This window comes from Centruroides vittatus, unplaced genomic scaffold (assembly GCF_030686945.1).
Source record: "Centruroides vittatus isolate TY-2023 unplaced genomic scaffold, ASM3068694v2 contig_1520, whole genome shotgun sequence".
Classification (NCBI taxonomy): domain Eukaryota; kingdom Metazoa; phylum Arthropoda; class Arachnida; order Scorpiones; family Buthidae; genus Centruroides; species Centruroides vittatus.
In genome coordinates, this window is record NW_027120941.1 from 233,592 (window position 1) to 254,169 (window position 20,578).

A 20,578-nucleotide genomic window follows, 5' to 3' on the forward strand; every position below is an offset into this window, starting at 1 on the left:
GGATATTGTTGAAAAATGGCGGAACACGTTTAACAACAATGAATGTTACTAGCGTACGTAAATAAACAAATTAAACTATTTTAAAGTATTTATAGGATGTTTAATAACACTAAATAATTATTTTTAGTTAGTGTCGTGTCTCCTACCGTACGATAGGATAATAGGACTATCTCATACTTTTGTTGAGAGAAGTAGTGGCTTATGTAAATCCGAAAGCAGCTCAGAAAATTATTTTTAGAAAATTTACAAATGTGTTACGCTGTTGATGGTAGAAGATGCTGTGAAAGAACAAACCTACTCCTACAGAATTATGATAAACTATCATGAACATAAATACATGTAAATTCTATAGGCACTTCACGTCACTTGCTAAAAAATTGGATAATTAAACAATTTCTGGATTAAAATCATCTGTTTCTTTACAATATTATTAATAAATGCTTAAATAATCATTATTTTAATAAAATACATCATAATTTTAACCCTAAACATAAAAAAAAATGAAGAAGTTTAAGCCAAACTTCTACTTGCCATGCTAGATGTAGCGAATGCCATTATCAACCTTCTAGAATTACCAGATGGCGGCGCTCAACATCTGAGGTTCACGTTTTGGGCCAAAAGCGTCGGCCACAACCTCTCTATTACTGTCATAATTGTGTCTACATTTTTGTTATAATAAATTGTACTGATATTAATTTGATGTCTTATTGAAAATTTTTTAATAATAATTTCATATAATGTTTCCAATTGGATATGAAAAGGTTTTTATAAATTTATTGCTAATTCTATATGATTAAAAAATTTTGGAAGTATTTGAACTGTTGATTTTAATTGATAACTAGATATAATGTAGTATTAAGCATGAAAAAATCCCTCCATAATTAGGTCTTTTTTACAATGAGTAAAATGCAAATCTTTACTACATTTACAGTCACCGTGCACCATTTACCATTATTCTAGCAGGTCCCAAAAAGTTTTCTAACTAAATTGAGTTTTTATTTAGGTGGAAAAATTTATGACAGCCTACTAAAATAATAGTGAATGCATTTAACATGGAGAATAACATAAATGTAAAAGTTCAGTATAAATTAATACATTATATGCAGTTTTGAATAGTTGATGTGTCAAATATATACAGTAGAGATGCAGTTATCTGAAATTGACAGAACTAGGCATCTTCAGACAAAATTTCAGATATTCCAGAAACTTGTTTCTTTTTGTTTTAGGTACAACATCAAGCACTATGCATATCAAGTTTCATGAACAATAAATACTATTTGCAATTACTGTATTTGAAAGAAAATAATTTATTCAAAATCTAACTTGATGTTATGTATATGACCTAGTTTTGCTACACAATTGATAACTGACAGTGATTTCCAGTTGCTTGGGGAGTTTGATATCTCTGTATTTCACTCCGTGGTGTGTACGACACTACACATACATACATTTTTTTTAACTGTTTTGGATAATTAAGTTTTTACTATCATTGATGCAAATGCAGAGTGTAAACAAAGATATACAATAATGTTCTGTTGTATTGTATTTAGTGATAGACTCATAGTATTGTGCTGTGTAAACTATTAATATGTTATTGGAGGTGTTTACACATTTACCAATAGTAAGGTGACCAACTTTTTTTACATGAACAGGAGGACACAAACAAATTGAAGGAAAAAAATATTGTAAATGAAAGAAACATTTTATTCATTGCAACAATAATACACTATAATAATCTCTACTGCATGCGTATGTGCTGTGTTATGTTTTGGTAAGAAGTAAACAAAGCTACTTGCATGCAGCGCACTCTCTCAACGTCTTCTGTGCAGAGCACATGTGTTTCATAATCGCGTCTTGCTGCACTGTACCAAGTCTTGATGAACCATCATGTCAAATACAAACACATCACTTCACATTACATGCAATGGATCGGCTCGGCATCACTCGAATGTGGAGATTTACAGATTAGTCTTCAAATATCAAAAAGGAGGACATGTAGGAGGACACTTTTTGAGGGAGGACAGAACTTACAAAAGAAGGACTGTTCTCTCTAACGGAGGACGATTGGTCACCTTACCAATAGACTTGATATACAATAGAGTTCTTGCCAAGATAACTTAGTGAAGCATGCTTAGTGTCCTATGTGAATCTGTTCTCCTTACCTCTTTTTTTATATGAGCTATATAACAATATTTAATCAGTCTTTATGAAAGTGATGTGATTTATTATAAAGCTTTGGTTATAGGCTGTCATATACTTCCTCTACATTTCAGTTTTAGCCTATTCAGAAACCATACTGTAGGTACTTTACAGCAGTTATTGGTCTAACCATGAATTTTGAGTTGAAAATCCTGAAGTAAACTTATAGTCAAGATTGACTTTGTCACCATCGTATACAATGTATTGATAATGATGTGAAGTCAAATTAAAAGTAGGATATTGCATTTAGTATCTTTTGTGATACAGATAACTTAGATTTAATCACCTGACTCAGTATTAAATACACCAGCTCTTCAAATTTTGATAAATTATATAAAAACTAGACCTATTTTTAGAATCTTTTTATTTTATTTGATGTTTAAACTTTTTGAAAATGATAGTTTTGATGTTAAGATTACTTCATCAAATAATACTATTTACTCCTAATGCTGTAAGTACTTAATATTAACTATAAAATTACATTTGTAAAGATTACGATTTTCCAATTATAAATGAATTATATAGTTCTGAATAAAAAATTTTAATGTCCATATTCTGTTATTGTTTTATGTATAATTCTATTGTGTTTAAAAAAATAAATAAATAATATATATAATGAAAAAATGCTGTTAAAAATATACAACAGTGAAAAAATTCTTTTTATTTACTGTAATATGGAAGAAAATGTTGAATATTTCAGGATTTTATTGTATAAACATATATTTATTCTAAAACATTCATTATTTCAATGTATATTGCATTTTTGCATGGTGAAAATTATTTTTATTAGTGTGTTTTACAATATGAATTTTTTATATCATTATTTTTTAATGTATTATCTTTTTATATATACTTTTAGAAACTGCTTAAACTCTTGGATGAATTTGTGTTTTGTGTTTGCTATTGTATGGATATTCTAATTCATACAGAATTATATAATATTTTATATGTTTAAAAATTTTGGATTTATTGAGTCTTAAATAATCCATTTGAATTTATTATTTAATTAATTTCATTCTATTTTAGATATATTATGCAAATGCATGATAGTTGCATGATATAAAATTATTGTATTTATATAGTCTGTTTTATTCTTATTAAAATAATAATTTTTAATATTTTAATTAAAAGTTTACGGAAAATCTTTCTCATATCGCTATAGTAATATGATGATAATAAGTTTCTGATAGTAACTCTCTTCATTTAAACACAAATTTTATAGAAGTTAATGCTATCCTAAGGCAATATCTGTATTAGTTCTATATAAAAATAGTCCCATTATCCTTCTAAAAAATACAGGCTACAAACACAAAAAATCTTGACAGTGCGAAAATTTTCAGCAGTCTACACAGTTTTGTCATTTGATGTTTGATTCAAAAGTGGCTTCAGACCAGACACATCTGATAATGATAATTTGGTTAATGTAACCGTTGGTGCCAAGATGGCGGCTTGTCTCTGATTCTAGCAAGGAAACAGTGGGACACACGTTCTAACCTAACCTAACCTAACCTATTCTAATAATTTGGTTGCTAATAATTATGGTAATTTATTAGAATGGGTTAGGTTAGGTTAGAACGTGCGTCCCACTGTTTTCTTGCTGGAATCAGAGACGAGCCACCATCTTGGCACCAAAGGTTACATTAACCGATAAGTTTAAAGGTTAATTGTATGAAAAATTTTAATATGAGAGTTTTCATTCTCTAATTGCAAGAAAAAAGTGACTGTTTCTTTTGGCAATAGCTGTTGCATAGAACATTGCTCCACAGATTTCTTTGGAAATTGTGTGAAGTCTTATAATACTGTTGCAAAATTTTCATTGTTAGTTGGATTACAAGGTTTTCTAGATTGGTGTTTAATGTCGTTTTATCATTCTTAAATATATGTAATCTTATAAATTCTATTTGTGTTGATAATAACTTTGAAAAGTTTATATATATAATACATATAAGTAATGTTTCTCAAGTGTCTGTGAAAAATGAAAATCTTTTATATATTTTTGAAATCAATGCATTTTATTTTATACTGAATAAAAAAATGTAGCAGAACACAATAATATCAAATAGGTCAGAACAAAACTTATCATTACCCATATTTCTATGTAAAATTAATGTCTGAAGTATTTTGTATGAGTGTGTGTGTCTGTGTGTGCATACAAATATATATGTGGCTTCGAAGAATAAGGGTCATAATAATAATTATCCCTTATTTTTCCAAGCCATAGATATATAAAATCTCTTTCCTTAAACAAAAGAGGAAAAGAGTTCATTCAAAGGTTAATCCTTGGAGTTGATTTTTAAAGATGAAACAATCAATAACTTTGATCCTCTCACTATGGACATTTCATCTTGTAATCTCATTTTTGTCTTACAACAGTTGATTATCTGAAATGCTTTAAAACTTGTTAATTTTCTTATGCTTTCTTGGTTACTGCTATTTTACAATTTTTTCTGATTATTAAAGATTTCTAAGGTTTCTGTTTAATATGCTGTAGTGTTAAACTGATTTAAATTTATTCCTTCTCTATTATGTTTTATTACTATTCAAATTCTTATAGTATATTATTGTTCTTCATTTCTTTATTCTGTTTACCTGTGATGTGTTTTAGATTGGGGAGGGTCTTTATGCTACTGTTACATGTGGATTTTGAAACATGGAGTGTTATCTCATCCATGTATGAGGGATGAAGCAGGGAAAGTCACTCCTGCTTGTAAAGTAGATTATAGCTGGGAATCTGAAGCTGAACTGAGACAAAGGTCTCAAGAAATTTTTTATCCATATATACATTTGACTCCGGTAATCTTTCAAGCATTTGTTTTTGGGTTGATATTGTATTTGCTACGGAGTCATATAAAAATGGATTTTATAAATGTAATTTGTATGTTTGTAAAAAAATTATTACTAAATATTTTAATATTGCTGCATTCAAAAAAATTTAATTTAAATAAATTTTAAATTTTAATTAAATTTAAAAAAAATAAATTTAAGTAAAAAATAAAACGAAAAAGTTATTTTATTTTTGATTAATTTGTATCCTGGCAATAGATAATCTTTTCAAAACAAAAACATATATGGGATGATCAAAAAGTAACTTTATGAAGCCATTAACACAGACAAATACTTTTGTTGCAGAAATGAAAACAATAGGATTATCTGCAAGTAATAAGACATTTTTCAACAAAATCATTAGCTTGTTCATGCATTTATCTCATGTATAATAAGTTTGTTCATTCCATCCTTAAAAAAATTATGTATCCTTTCAAATATGAGAAAAGTTAGAAAGGGCTAGATCTATGCTGTTTGGAACCCATTCCAATTGAAATGCCTAGCAAATTTACAGTCCAGTGTACCTAATGCAGTTGGAATTATTATGAAGGAGACTAATACTGTGGCTAAAGGATTTAGGATATTTTCTCCTAATGGCTAAAGGGTTCAGGAATTTTCTTTTAATCTCTTTCCATATTGTTAGCATGTCCTCAAAAATTGAATAACCAATCAGATTTCTTTGTAAGATTATTTTGTTTTAATAGCTGCATTCGAACTGTGAAAGTCTTTTAGCTTGACAATGACCATTCAACATGAGTAAAAATGTTTACTTTTGCATATTTTTTTCAGTTTCTTGCTGGATATTGGTTTTGTGTGTAATACTTATTTTTCTGACCTTATTATTTGGAAATGCTACATTACAACTGTCCTACTTTCATACATTATTCTAACCACTCATGTTGCCAATCTGAATGATTACTATATATGTTGGAATAATACTCAACAGTACTTAACCTATAGACCCTACAAAGTTACTTTTTGATCACAAATACATTTTCAGATTGAAGATAATTTAGAAGAAAAATTAGGAAAGACTGCATCATCCATATATCTCACAAACTTTTAAGAATAAAAAAATGAATTAAGCCAAGTTGAAATAGATGAATAGATTAAAAAGAACTTTTAGATAAATTAATAACAACAGGAGTTCATTTTGTTTTCAAAGTACAAGACTGCAAAATGACCCACTTTCAGTAATTGTTATACAATATTTCCAAAATTTTGTTGCAGTATTATATTGCTATTATCTTAACAGTAAGTTAATAGCAATATAAAAATGTTTCATTACATTATTTAGTTGTATTATTTATTACGCATCTTGTTGATAAATATAGAAGATTAACTTTGTGCTCCAGACTATACATATTCTTGGAAACTGACCTTTCTTTTTAGGCTACTGGCTGCCAAAAAGCTAAAAAGTTATTTTAAAAAAACAAAAAAATACATCCAGTTAAAAATACAAAATTTTACGGTGGTCCCTTTTGGGCGGACTTTGTCTTCAGATATTTATTTGTAATATAATTGCCATCGGATGAAAATTCCAAAATATAGAAAAGATTAGTTATTTTGGTGCACTGAATAACAATTATATAAATTATTCGGCTGCAAATTTCAAATTGCAGAGCTCTAGATTTCTACTGTCATCTTTCCATCCTTCCTTAATCTCAAGAACAGTTAGATAAATATTGAGACCAGATATGGAATGCTCCCAATTAACTTTATATAAACTTCCAGTTTGAACTGGAGGTCACATGATTTTTTAAAATAAAATATGATCAAAAATTGCTGCCCAATATTGTGACATTATAATAATATACAACTAGCTGTTATTATGAAGTATTAATAAAATTTATTAATTCTTAATAATAAACAAAATTTAATTTTGATGAAATGAATTAACTAGTTGAGAGAAAATTGCAATAATTATTTTATAAAATAAACATTTTATTGATCTATCTTTGAAGTAAAAATCCATAAATTAATTATTAGCTTTATTAAATTAATCATCTTTACTTCCATTGTCCAAGACACTTTTCACTGAAAGAATTGATAAAGACATATTCATGGCATAAATGAAATTTGAATTCACAAGTTGATAGACAGGGAAGAAACCTTAATTGAATATCATACCTAACTCTGTTACCACATCTGCTTGTTAAAAATATTTAATACAGAAATAATCTGTTTATACAGATTTCAGAACATTACTGCATTAATTGAAGCCACTCTAATCAGGAAATATATTTAATAAGAAAAATTATGATTCATTTAAAAATAATTTTTTCATGTGAAAATTAATTAGAACTGACTTAAAAACTTGAAAAGATGTTTAGGTCAACTGTAGCTGCCAGTTACTACTATTATCAATTTTTCTCAAACTAAACCAGCCACATTGCTACCAGCAATGCGTAGAACAGTGTTTTTTTTTTCACTTTGAGACTTTTAATCATTAAATAGGTAATTTGTGCAGGTATGAATTTTTCTGTGTTTTTAAAAATAATTTGCAACTTTTTATTAAAACAAGTTTTTAATATAAATTCATAATACAATTAAAATTTATTTTTAAAGATATAGTTACAAATTCTGTTATGCAATTAGACTGGCAATGACCGCATTACAGTGAATCATTTTACGTCAATGAATTCTTATGTGATGATCCTATACAAAAATCGCATCCAGCAAAATATTTCTGGATATATAAGAATTAAGAAAGTATACTTTTTAAATTAATTTTTCTGTTTAAAAAAGTTATTCATTTTTTTTCTTTTTTTTTTAAGAGAGAATTTGAATTTACTTCTGAACTGATAATGGATACAAATAGAAAAAAAAAAACAGATCACTTAGACCAGTGGTGAACAATCTTTTCTAGATGCAGGCTCGTACATTTTTTCTTAAGGAGTTTGTTTTAAGCATCCTGAACACCAGCATACTCCATAACTGCCAGTACACTAGGTACTAAAATAATTTATACTAATGATATGCAAACTAGTAATGTATAGTTTATTCTTATGTTTTCATCAGTTGGGTTTAATTTGAATGTTCTTTTTCATGAATATCAGCATAATTGGAGTAACATAATGGCATGAGATAAAAAGAAAATAAAATTACATTGCCACTGCTTTGGGACCATACATTACGACATTGCAGATGCAATCTGGAGGCTGTGGGTTGTTCATAACTGGCTTAGATTATCTGAAATAGTAAACAAGTATATCTTCTCAATTATCTCTAAATTAGAAATTCCCTCATCAGGCATGACAGAATACTTTTTATGAGAAAGTAGAGATTTCAAGAAATTCAGAAGAGTTGCTAATATTTCTACAGATTAAGTAGTTTTATAATATTTGTTGTAACATACAGCAACAAAACAAAATTTCACTTGGAGTGGATGAAAATAGTAGGAGTTATAAAGAATTCACTTATATACACACAAATAGATTTAGACCTTTATATTAAATTAATATTAAAATCTTTCTTTATAAAATTTTTTATACACTACACTCTGGGTAAACACACTATTGTCTTTTAAAAGATATCCTTGCTGTCTCTCTTTAATAATAGAACACCTTGTAGACACCTTATATATTGTATGAATATGTAGACACCTTAATATTGTTTTGATGATTGATGTTGTGATGCTGTTTCTGCAGTCCTTGACAAAGCCATTTTTACTTGATGTTGCTCAAGTTGAACTTCATGGCCTTCAAGGGTCTTGGTTGTTCTTATTCTTTTAGATCTAGAATTTACCTGACCAATTTTACTCTTACACTTTCCCCTAGAATTGCCTTTTTGTCAAAAAAAAATGTTGTTTTAGTTCCCTGTGGATAAAACAGAGAGACTTGTATGTACATTTGTTAGATCAGCGATAATACTTTCTAAATAATAGGCTCGTCAGATCGTTACTTGCAATTTGGTTAATAAAACATGGTCACTGTGGAAAGATCTTTTTTAAAAATTTGTTATAGAAGTGACACAATGCAGCTATCTTTTTTTAAAGTTTAAATTTAATGAAGTAAGTTTAAAATATGCCATTTGCCAAAATATTTAATATGCAACTTAACGGAAATTTCTTCGTCAAGCATTAAGGTCACGTGGTCGCTGGTGTCACTGCAACATAAGTGCAATCACTGATCCGAAATTGATAAAACGTTTATTCTATAGCTAATATTTTCGCAAAATAAGTAGCCTATTCTTTACATCAGAACATAAATGAATATAACCAAAATTTCATCTGGATTTGACAAAAATTGCAGGAGTTATAAGGATGACACATACAGATGACAGCTTTTATATTAGTAATAATAACTTCTAAATAATTACAAAAAACTTGATAGGAAAAAGTAATCATAATTTAATATTTTTTGTGATAGCATAGCTATTGTGAATCAATATAGGTTCTTTTATATCTAAATCAGTATTGGAAAATCTTATTGAGAAAATAATTGTAGTACTAGTATTTAATAAATTGTGAGCAACCTAACTAGGATTTATTTTATAGATTTGCTATTTTATAAAGTATTTTGTGAGTATTATGTACAGTACATTACCAGTACAGTATATTCAATTAAAAGAATGAAGATTAAGAACTGAAATAACTGAATTAACTTCAGTAATTGTGATTAATTAATTTAAAATCAAGAAAAGTTCAAGTAAATAATACAACTGAAATTCTTATATGTAGATATTAAGCATTTTTGAATTACAGTAGAACCTCAGTTATCCGGATAAGGAACAATCCGGATAATCGAAAAATAACACTGTACTGTATTTAAATCGTGATCAAATTTTCAAGAAACAAACGTTCGTTTTGAATTTGGACTACTACTGACCAGCACTAACACTGCCTATTGTTTAAAGGCCCTCTGGTGGCACAAGAAACGGATTTTATAAAATAAAAAGCAGTTGAAACTGTCAAATTTTTATTCATAAAAATGCAAACTATTTATCATTTTATGACGAGTAAAATTTTTTTGTCGCGTTCACAGCTTTTAAGTAATGCGTAAACCTTCGAGGTGCGAGGCCGTGAGCAGTGGCCCACGTCGCCCATGCCTTACACCATCCTTGGCCATAGAAATGATGTACAGTGGTACCTCGTATAACGTACGCCTCGAATAACGGACGCTGCGAACAACGGACTTTCTGTTTGGCCGTTACGTGACTTGAGCAATGGACTGGCTGCGAATGACGGACTTTCCGGCATAATTGGTGACTGCTCCATGGGTGCGTTCTTTAATAGCGATCGCTCTGCTTTTCCACTACTACGGGAGTGCGCTGCTGTTTGTAGGCATTTAGGAACGACGGTGAAAGAAAGAAAGATGGCGGTGTCCGCGCTATCAATAGTATCGTGATGGAGGAATCTATAATTCTAAACTATGAGCTTTAAAAGGCAAAAGAAGGGTCCCAATTTAACCATAAAATGGATTATTTGTTGAAAGAGCATTCAAAATAGCCTCGAAAAAAAATTCGTAAAGACACTTACATCACTACATGTGCTAACTCGCACTTTCACAATTTCTAAATTCTCATTCATAAAACCACATAATGGACCCGGAAACGAAACTATCTTAGCCATGGAGGACGCCATGTTGCTTTTCACCGTAAACTACTGCTACAAGCGGCCGTTTTTGCCGTTCAACGGCGCGCACTCTCACCGGAATTTAGGAACGCGTTCCGCAGGAATTTTTTAACGGATGTCGCTCGCGCAGAGATACGCGGAGGAATAAAAGAACGCACCCGGTGTTCATTTTTTATGATACAGTACGGTTATTTTATGCTGCGGAACGAATTAGATGTTTTAACATGTATTTCTATGGGAAAATGCGTTTCGTATAACGGACGTTTCACTTAACGGATGTGCACCTGGAACATATTAAGTACGTTATACGAGGCACCACTGTAATTTGAATATAAATTAATTATAAATATGTATGTCGAGTTATGTTTTTATTACGACCCAAAATGTATTAAAAAGTTTAGGACCACTGTGCCGGGTGAGACGTTGTTGGGACAAAAAAAGTTATGCATTCCATCACATACATAAACAGAGTCACAATCGCCAAGTGCAAATCAGCAAATTTGTAAAATTTTTGTTTATTTTGAACAATCCGGATAATCGAGGTTCTACTGTACTATATTTCTTTAGTAAAATAATAATTGTTTGCAATCTTAAATCAATATTGGAAGTATTCTTAAAATTAATTTTGAATTGATTTTAAAAAGGGGTATACTATAGATTACTCCCTATGGAATTTCGTGTGTTTGGGTATATATCTGAACTCAGGGGACCGAGACGAGTTCAACGATACTCTACTTTTGGACCGGAGACGAAAAATAAAAAAGTTATCATACTTTTTTTCCGGCGATTGCACGATGATAGGGAGTCGCGTCGCTCTCCGCTAAGTCAGCCTCGCTATCGCGATCGGGAGTCCCGTCAATTGCCGTTAAAATTGCCTTTAGTAGACGTTTCCCTCCTTTTTTTACTTTGTTCAAGAACTACTGTGAATCGATCACTAGTTTAGCACATGGCGGCGTGTGGTGGCGCCCATACGAGAGGTCAGTCGGGCCGCCATGTTCGCTGCCATAAGTAACATTAACCGAAATGGCGATCGCGCGATGATCGGAACTCACGTCGCTCTCTCCGTTCTCGTATCGCGTGTTTAACGCTCCGGGAGATGACCGTAGTCCGACGTCACGGTTTGCAGACTTTACCGCAAGATGGCAATACTAGCAACTACGGTGCAGTCTGCATGAGAGCATTAAAAAAGTATGGTAACTTAAAAAATGTGATAACTTTTTTATTTTTTGTCTCCGGTCCAAAAATAGGGTACCGTTGAACTCGTCTCGGTCCCCTGAGTTCAAATATATAATCAAAGTCCTGAAACTCCATAGGGAGTAATCTATAGTACACCCTTAAAAAGTACAGATTTTGATGGAAAATTGTTTTATTTAATTTTCTACAATTAGTTAATTTATTATTATTTTTTCAGGTTGGCAAAAAAATATTTCTTTTTCCTGAATACATGCTACTAAAACTCAATATTTTAATCAGAATTAAGCTTTAAATTCAGGTTAAATGCAAATAATTTTTATGAAAAAACAAAAAACATTATAGAATGATATATTATATAATAATAATAGTCATAAACCAAAATACTCAAAAGCCTTTAAAATGCAGTCTAATTTGTTTACATACCAAACATTTTCGGTCAATTTAACTGGCCTTCATCGGGATTGAACCAAAAAAAAAAAAAAAAACTTTTTTGCCAAACGGAAATTCTAGAACGTTTTTAAAATCCTAAAACTGTCGCAGATTCGATTGCGCAAGTCCATTTGTTCTTTTATACTTGTAAAGTCGCTGCTTTCCATGCCGATGCAATTTTATACGATTTCTGGAAATTTATAGTTTGCCCTTTTTCACTGTACTTATGAATATGCCAGGCTTCTGTATATTTTAGATGTCGTCTGCTTGTAACCTTTTGTATAACTTCTGCATTGTCCCATTTGATTGAAACCTCCGTTGGATCTGCAAACACGTAATTTGCTAAAGCCATGACTGGTTGTTCATATCTTATATTCCTTTTGTGTTCTTTCAATCTTTCAGTTAACGATCGTTTTGTGGCTTCTATATAATATAGTTCCTTTTGCATCCTCTTATCAAAAAGCTTTTAAAGGCTTTTGAGTATTTTGGTTTATTATAGTAAGTGCAGTTAGAGAGATAGAGATAATAATAGTCATAGTTCAAATATCTTGTCTAAAAGAGCTGTTTGCATTTTTATTGAAGATATATTTTTTTAAGCTTTGTTTTGATAAAAATATTGAAACATCTATAAGGAAAATTATTTTTGTAGAGTAATCAAAGTAATAAAAAATGTTTTAATGGCATAGTTTAGATTTATGAAGATAAAAATGACAACAAAAAATAATTGTATGATGATTTTTCATGCAGTATTATTAAATTCTACCAGGAAGTATTAATTTTACTGGGTTGCATGGAAGACTGTACTAGAATTGCTTCTTAGGTTAGTTCAAATTTTCAATGATGAGACACTCTTCTTGAGTGGCTCGCAATAGTCACTCTTCCCTCTGAGACGATTCTGCATAAAAGTTACATAGCAGACAAGCAACTCATGAATTGTGGTCACGTGTTTGATGAACAATATAAATAATCCGCATATTTTAATGAAAATTTTAATGTAAAAATAAACTACTGATTTAATGTAAACATAATATGAATAATATAAATAGGAATTATTATATTTAAGAAATTTTTCCTGCAAATAATTTTACCCAAGCATTATTATTATGCTAAAGCAATAGCTACTCATTTAACAATGTTATTTATTCATTGTTTCATAACACCATGCATATCCTTACAATTTCTTGAAAGCTTTCTAGTATAATAAAATCAGTGTGAACAGAAGTTAGAAATGTATTGGAATATTTGCAGCACTAGCTCTCCTATCCACTCACTCTAAAATAATTTATTTTGAGTCTATCTACATTGACCATTATTAGGAGGTTTCTTTAAATATGAATTGTTTGTTCACCAAATAATTACAAGTTATCACTAATCTTTTTACACTTATATATATATTACTAAAATATATGTATTACTAAAAATTGATTGCTAAATTTAAAAAATTTATTTGTTTGATGATAAAATATACAGAGAACATCCACTCACTAAAACAGTTTTCTGTCCTCCTAGAATGAAAATCCTAATGCTGGTATTGGCCCTCTTTTCACTCCTATGTCACCTTCAGTTTTGTTCAGTAGATAAATAAAAGTTTGTTTCAATAGGCAGTATTGTTGCACAAAATTATATTGTCATATGCTTCAAGAGGGTTATAATTAAAAATCCTTTACATAATATTAAGGAATACCTGACATTGTTTCATACCACTTAACTCTTTAAAAAGAATCAGCAAGAAAAAACGGTTGGAAACTCCTGACTTAGAATATATTCACCATCTATAGATTATGCTTTGCTGAAATATTTTGTGGGAGACGAGGATTTTCTCTGAGGAATAATCTAAGATTTATGTTACAGATATAGGAAACAGATTTCAAATGTAAAACTAATAAAGTACTATACTAGAAAAATGATAAAAGAAAAAACTTATAATTTGTCAAAATATTTATCTTATTCAAGAAAATAAAATAATTTTTATAATAGCATAGAAATAAAAATAAATAAAATGATGAGTTCTACTCATACTTAATACTGGAGTGGAAGTATAGCACCAAACCTTTGTAGTACCTTCTAAGCAATTCTCCGGTAGCTTATTATCTTGATAACAATCCATCTGAAGGATCGTTAGTCATCATTAGTCATCATCAAGATAATAAGCTACTGGAGAATTGTTTAGAAGGTACTACAAAGAAGGTTTGGTGCTATAAAATGATGAGATAGCCACAAAGAAATTGCTTTATCTGAGCATACAGTTTTTAATAAATTTCAAATGGTATTAAAGATAAGATTAGATTTGAGAAGAAACTATGATCATGGTCTTTAGAAACAAGAAATATTAATGGATCTGTCCCTAATTAGAGCATCACAGGTATGATAATCAAACTTTAAATAAAGCAAAAATAGCAAAATTCATGAGTCAATCCAGCCTTTCTTGATAATTTAGATTACACCATATATTAACATATTAGTGAGGTTGAGGCTGAAGTTTTAAATGCGAAAATGTGTACGTCTGACGTTCAGCACCGCTTTCCTGTAAGCCTAGAAGTTTGGCAATGGCATTTGGAAAGTCAGTGAAATCATGCTTGACATTCCAAACACCATTGTCAAACTTCTAGGCTTACAGGAAAGCGGTGCTGAACGTCCGACGTAGACATTTTTGCATTTAAAACTTCAGCCTCAACCTCGCTATTATCATCAATGATATAATCTAGAGGTAACTATACAGATGTGGAAATTGCATTACAAATAAAATCCTGTAAAAATCTGTTTATTTTAAAAATACAGTATCATTTTGCTGCAGACATGGAAACAATCATAAAAATTGTGTCATCCATGACATTATAAACATGAGAACACCTTTCATTTGTTGACAAAGTCTACTGCAGCAAGATTGCCAGTGACTATATTATCTATTGGTATGAAAACCTGTATGCAAATGTGGTTACTTTTCATAAGCAAACTTGAAAGTTTTCAACAGTTAACACTGCATAAAAAATCTATAATTATTGTTTAAATGTTGAAGGTTTATCCTCTCATGAAATAGCATAGAGAGTGAATTGCCATCAATCAATAATTGTTTGTTTGTTACAAAGGAGATGTGAACATGGCAACATTGAAAGAAAAGCTGAATCAGAAGATAAACATGTGAGTATGCTGTGCTAGGCTGGCTCAAAGGTATAGGCCAGTTTCATTTTCAGTACCCAATTATTTATTTTTTTATTTTTTTAAATTTTTAAGTTTGATAAATTTTATAAAAGGAGCATGTTGTAATAGAACATATTTTAAAAATCGTACATAAAATTAAATTTAAAAAAATTTTTATGATGTGCCCCTAGGTCTCTTGTGCCTAAGCCTAGAGCTGGCTCTGGTACTAGGATCAGATGCTGAAGTTTCTCAGCCTGTGAGAACATACTGTTAGTTCTTCCAAACTAAAGATATACTAGGAAGAGTAGACAGATTTATGTAAAAACAAGTGTGTGAACTGTGTGACATTGCCCGTGTAGAATGGGTTTAAAAATCTATAATAAACTGTATATAACAAGCCATTACTCCTTTCAGTAACAGCACAGTATTAATCACAATATACAACCATTTATCATGTAGTGAACATTTATAACTCTGACATTTTTGGTTTTCTTAATTGACCCTCTTCAGAAGATATCTGAATTTTACAATATAAAAAGAACTGATAAATAAAATGCACAGACTACCTGGGTTAAGTAGCTTGTAAAGTAGAGCAATTACATGTAGGATTTTGTTGTATTTTTGGTTAAATCGAAATTTAACTTTCAAAATCTGACAAAAAACACTACGTTAGGCATATAAAAGGTGAGGCCTTTAACAGGAATTACTTGATGCAGACAGCAGTGTTTTTAATGAGTTAAATGGTATGTAGGTGCATATGCAGTAAAAGTATTGGGAGACTACACTTTATAAATGGATCTGTGAATGCAGAATGCTACAAAAATATCTTACGTGCCAAGCTAATTCCAACCATCAAGGAACAATTTCATGATATGGAATCCTGCATGTTCCAAGATGACTGGACAATATCTTATCAATAAAGTATATGTTGTTTGTTAGCATTATCATCATTTAAATTGACACAAATTGTTGTTGTTTGGTTTAAAAAAATTCCTTATGAAACCCAAAATCAGATGCTTAAGCTGGCTAGGCAACAGTCCTTATCTTAACATTGATTAGAACTGCTGCCTAGCCAGCTTAAGCATCTGATTTTGGATTTCCTTTATTTTTAGGAGTTATGCCTCTGTGAAAATATGTAAAATTAATTAAAAGATGTCCTCTGGAGACTGTGCCATGAATTAAAAACAAATAGTTTGATTAAAAATATGTAAATACTAATTTCTAATCAAACTATTTCTTTTTAATTTATGGCATTATTATCTGCTTTTGTTCCTGGTGAATGTGAGTGACAGATTAAATAAGACAGTTTGTTTCTTCGATATATAGTTTTAATATTTAACGACCATTGACCAATTTTTAATCAGTACTTTTAATTACTGTTTTTGCTTTCAAAGCAATTGTCTAAAATAAACTATTGAAATTACATGATCTTTTAATCATTTACAAGATTTTGTTCATTATATAAGCAAACTGTGAAGAAAATTGAGCGATCACAATATTTTCTTGTTAATAATAATAATATATAATTTTTTTCAAAGTCACAGTCTATTTAGTATATTTTTAATATTCGTTTTAATTAATATAATATTTAATCTTCAAATGAAATATGTCATAGTAAAATAATAATTATTAGAAATAACATTAATTAGATATAATAGCACAAACAGTTCTTTATGTGTAATAGAATCAAAAATCTCTCATAAAAAAACAAATAATATAAAATTGTTGAGTAGTTTATGAATATAATTAATCAGAAATGATATTTAATGATTATAATCATCCTTGTAAAATTTATTGCAAGTACATATTTGTTAATATGGAGCACTATATATTACTTTTAATGTAGAAAAAATTAAAAAAATTTGGTTAATGTTACCTATGGTTCCAAGATGGCAGCTTGTCTGATTCCAGCAAGGAAACAGTGGGGATGCACATTCTAACCTAACCTTACCTATTCTAATAATTTTGTTGGTAATAATTATGGTAATTTATCAGAATAGGTTAGGTTAGAAGGTGCGTTCCCACTGTTTCCTTGCTGGAATCAGAGACAAGCCGCCATCTTGGAACCATAGGTAACATTAACCAAAACTTTCTTAAAATTTTTTTATTAGTTTGGCAACTTTTATATTCTCTTACTTTGATTAAGACAATAATGTTTTGCTTTATTTTTATGCCATTTTTATTCTTTATGCTTTGATTCATTCTTATAAATTCTTATCAATTATCATCAGCTTAATCAGTGAAAAATTTTGAATTATTTTACCTGAATAAATGAAAATGATTCAGAAAATTTCAGATCATTTGTAAATCATTAGAATTAATTTCTAACAAGAAAATACAATCAAAATTATAATTCGAAGTATAATAATAGGTAAAATTTAGTAGTTTATAATTTTATACATTACTATATATTACTAATAATAATACCCACTTTCTAATTTTTAATAATTTACAGAAAAATTTAAAAAGAAATTCAGTTTTAGCAAATTGAGATGCTTTAATGTTTACAATATGATTTTTACATTAAGTTATCTGTATATTATGGTAGTCAGCAGTTAAAAAGCTTAAGTTTAATTTAAAATTATGAACTAATGTTCTTGATGATCTATAAAATAAATTGTTTTTAAGTGAAATAAATTTTACAACTTTGTTTTCTTCTTAGAAAATTGATGGAAAGAAATTCTTAAGCATGACAAAGGAAGATATCATGTCTTTAACTGGAATGAAAGTAGGACCATCATTGAAAATTTTTGATTTAATTCAACAATTAAGAACACAAATTGGAAAACATAAACCAAAGTCATGAAATTTTCGAAATGTGGCTGATAAATTACAAATTAAAAAAATGTCTATTGTTGTTATTTTTAATGTTAATATTAAGTTTAAGGGTTTAATTTTTCAGCCACATGGGTATTATTTGAACTGATTTTATTTCTAATCAATAGTCATTTGTACATAAAGAAATCTTGTTGTTAAAATCCAATTGGAGTAATGTATTAAATTAAAATGTATTATCATGATTCTGATTAATGGTCATAATTGAAATTTACTCAAAAAAATTTTTATAATAATTATTATATTATTTTAAATCTATTGGCTCATAAATTTGCCCTGTTTTTGTTTTACATAAGTACAGAGCTTAAATATTTTATTAATTTTATAACAAATTATTGAATTAATTGATAATTTATAGTTTGTTAAGATAAATATTAGAAATGTATTATTTAATAGTAATTAATATTTTTTTTTCCTACAGTAGATTTAATTCAAATTATCAAAAGTTATAGGAAAAAAATTCTACCAAATAAAATTTAAAAAATACTATCTATGTTTAATAGACAAAATGTATATAGATGTATACATAGAAATATGTGTATCTACAATAAATACAAAGTACAATTCTACATAAGACAATTTTTCTTCTATATATATGTATACTTTGTAATTTTGTTATTTAAGTATTATTATTTTTTTATTTTTTATTTTTTCTTTTGGAAATGTTGATTTTGGAGAAAAAAAAAGAAATTGAAAAATATATAACACTTTGCTTACTGTTAAAAATAATAATAATTTCTATTAAAGCACACCCAACAGCCTTTTTTTATAAATTTCTGGACGTTTATTGCATTGTAAATGTCTTCAGAACCGACATTTTTATCATCAGTATCATTTTTAGAGTTATTGATTTCAAAAATTATTTTCCATCATTAATATTTCGACTCCAATAAAGAAGGCTGTTTAATGTGTTTTTAGTGGAAATACGGTTAGAAAAAGTAAGTGTATTAGGAATAATAAATTCTTTTGAGGTACAAACGGATATTGATATAAACTACTTGTTCAAACAGTCCTTAAGATTTAATTAATTGTTAAAATAATAAATAAATTTATAAAATATTACAAATTATAACTTTTATTATTATAGTTAACTTTAACAATATTCCTAGTATTAACACTGCCTATTTTATAATTACGCATGTACATAAAGCAATTATATAGTATATGGTTAACTATACATCGTACCTTCTCGAGATTTATGATATACAGTTAACTATTTGTTCGCTGTTAAAGTAAGCAAAGTGTTTATGGATTGATTTTAAAACATTTTGCCGTGTATTGTGTTCATTATATTTATGATTTATGTAAGAATATGTATTTTTAAGCAAATATATAGTTTAAAATTGTTTTTGTATTAAGAAATCAGATTTTTATAACTTTTTGGAGATATAACCTCAAGACATATTTTTACAAGAAATGCTTCAAAGTACAATTAATATATTATAAGTAAAAAAAATTCTTTTTTCATTGCATTAACAGGACGTGCTTTATAAATTTTATAAGAAACACTTTATTTAAATTATGTGTTAAAATTCTTTTTTGTCTTATTGGGTTGTCTTTGTGTTTACGATAATAGAAATTTTACATTACATATTATATATTTATACACAAAATAACATTTAAGATAAGATGTAAAGACTGTCTGAATTAAATGAAATATTGTACATTATCTTTTTATAATAATAATGATAATAATTAATAATTCTTTAGTAGTATTTAGCAAATAATTTTGCAAGGCAATAGATAAATTTTCAGGATTATTTAAATAAAATTTTGAAAGTATTTATTAAATATTCAATATTATTCTTTAGGGAAGTGTTCTATTTAAGATGCTTTGACTTTCATTAATTTTCTGTTAACTATATTATTAAGTAATTTTTATTGCTTGATTGATAATAATTCAGACAAAAACATATCATGTGATGTGGTTAAATGAAAGAAAATGGTATAAGAGCAGAAAAATTACATGTGATAAATTTCTGAAATTTTACACATTAACAATACAAACACATAAAAATAAAGTAAAAAGTTAAAAACATACAAATACTTTGTTTTTAGTTTTTGTATGGTCCATGCTGTGTCAGATTTCACAAATTTATTACAAGAATATTGTTGTATAGAAAACATCGGGAACACCATGTTTCATTTTATTATTATTTATTTTTAATGATTTAAATATTCATCAAACTAAAAAGCGACAAAAACGAGATATAAAATTTTGAATAAGTTAGAAAATAACTTTTATTTTTCACTAAATATAAGATTGAACATTTACAACAATTTTATAATACAGGTAATCAAACGAAAGAACTCGTGATAGAAGCGGCACGAGGAGTTTGATGACGTCCAGAGTCAAACTTCACGAAGCCTTGAGCCAGCTGTGAT

General features: G+C 28.6%; 1 protein-coding gene across 5 annotated transcripts in view; it reads left to right on the forward strand.

The window, feature by feature from the left end:
* LOC136968759 (MBT domain-containing protein 1-like) overlaps positions 1-20,229 on the forward strand; it is a 116,435-nt gene extending 96,206 nt beyond the window's left edge. For all 5 annotated transcript variants that reach the window (XM_067262787.1, XM_067262792.1, XM_067262791.1 and 2 more), the window contains one exon: positions 18,021-20,229. In XM_067262787.1, the coding sequence (XP_067118888.1) occupies positions 18,021-18,164 (144 nt within the window). In that variant the 3' untranslated portion in view covers positions 18,165-20,229. The remainder of the gene's footprint in view (positions 1-18,020) is intronic.
* Positions 20,230-20,578: the final 349 nt, after the last annotated feature.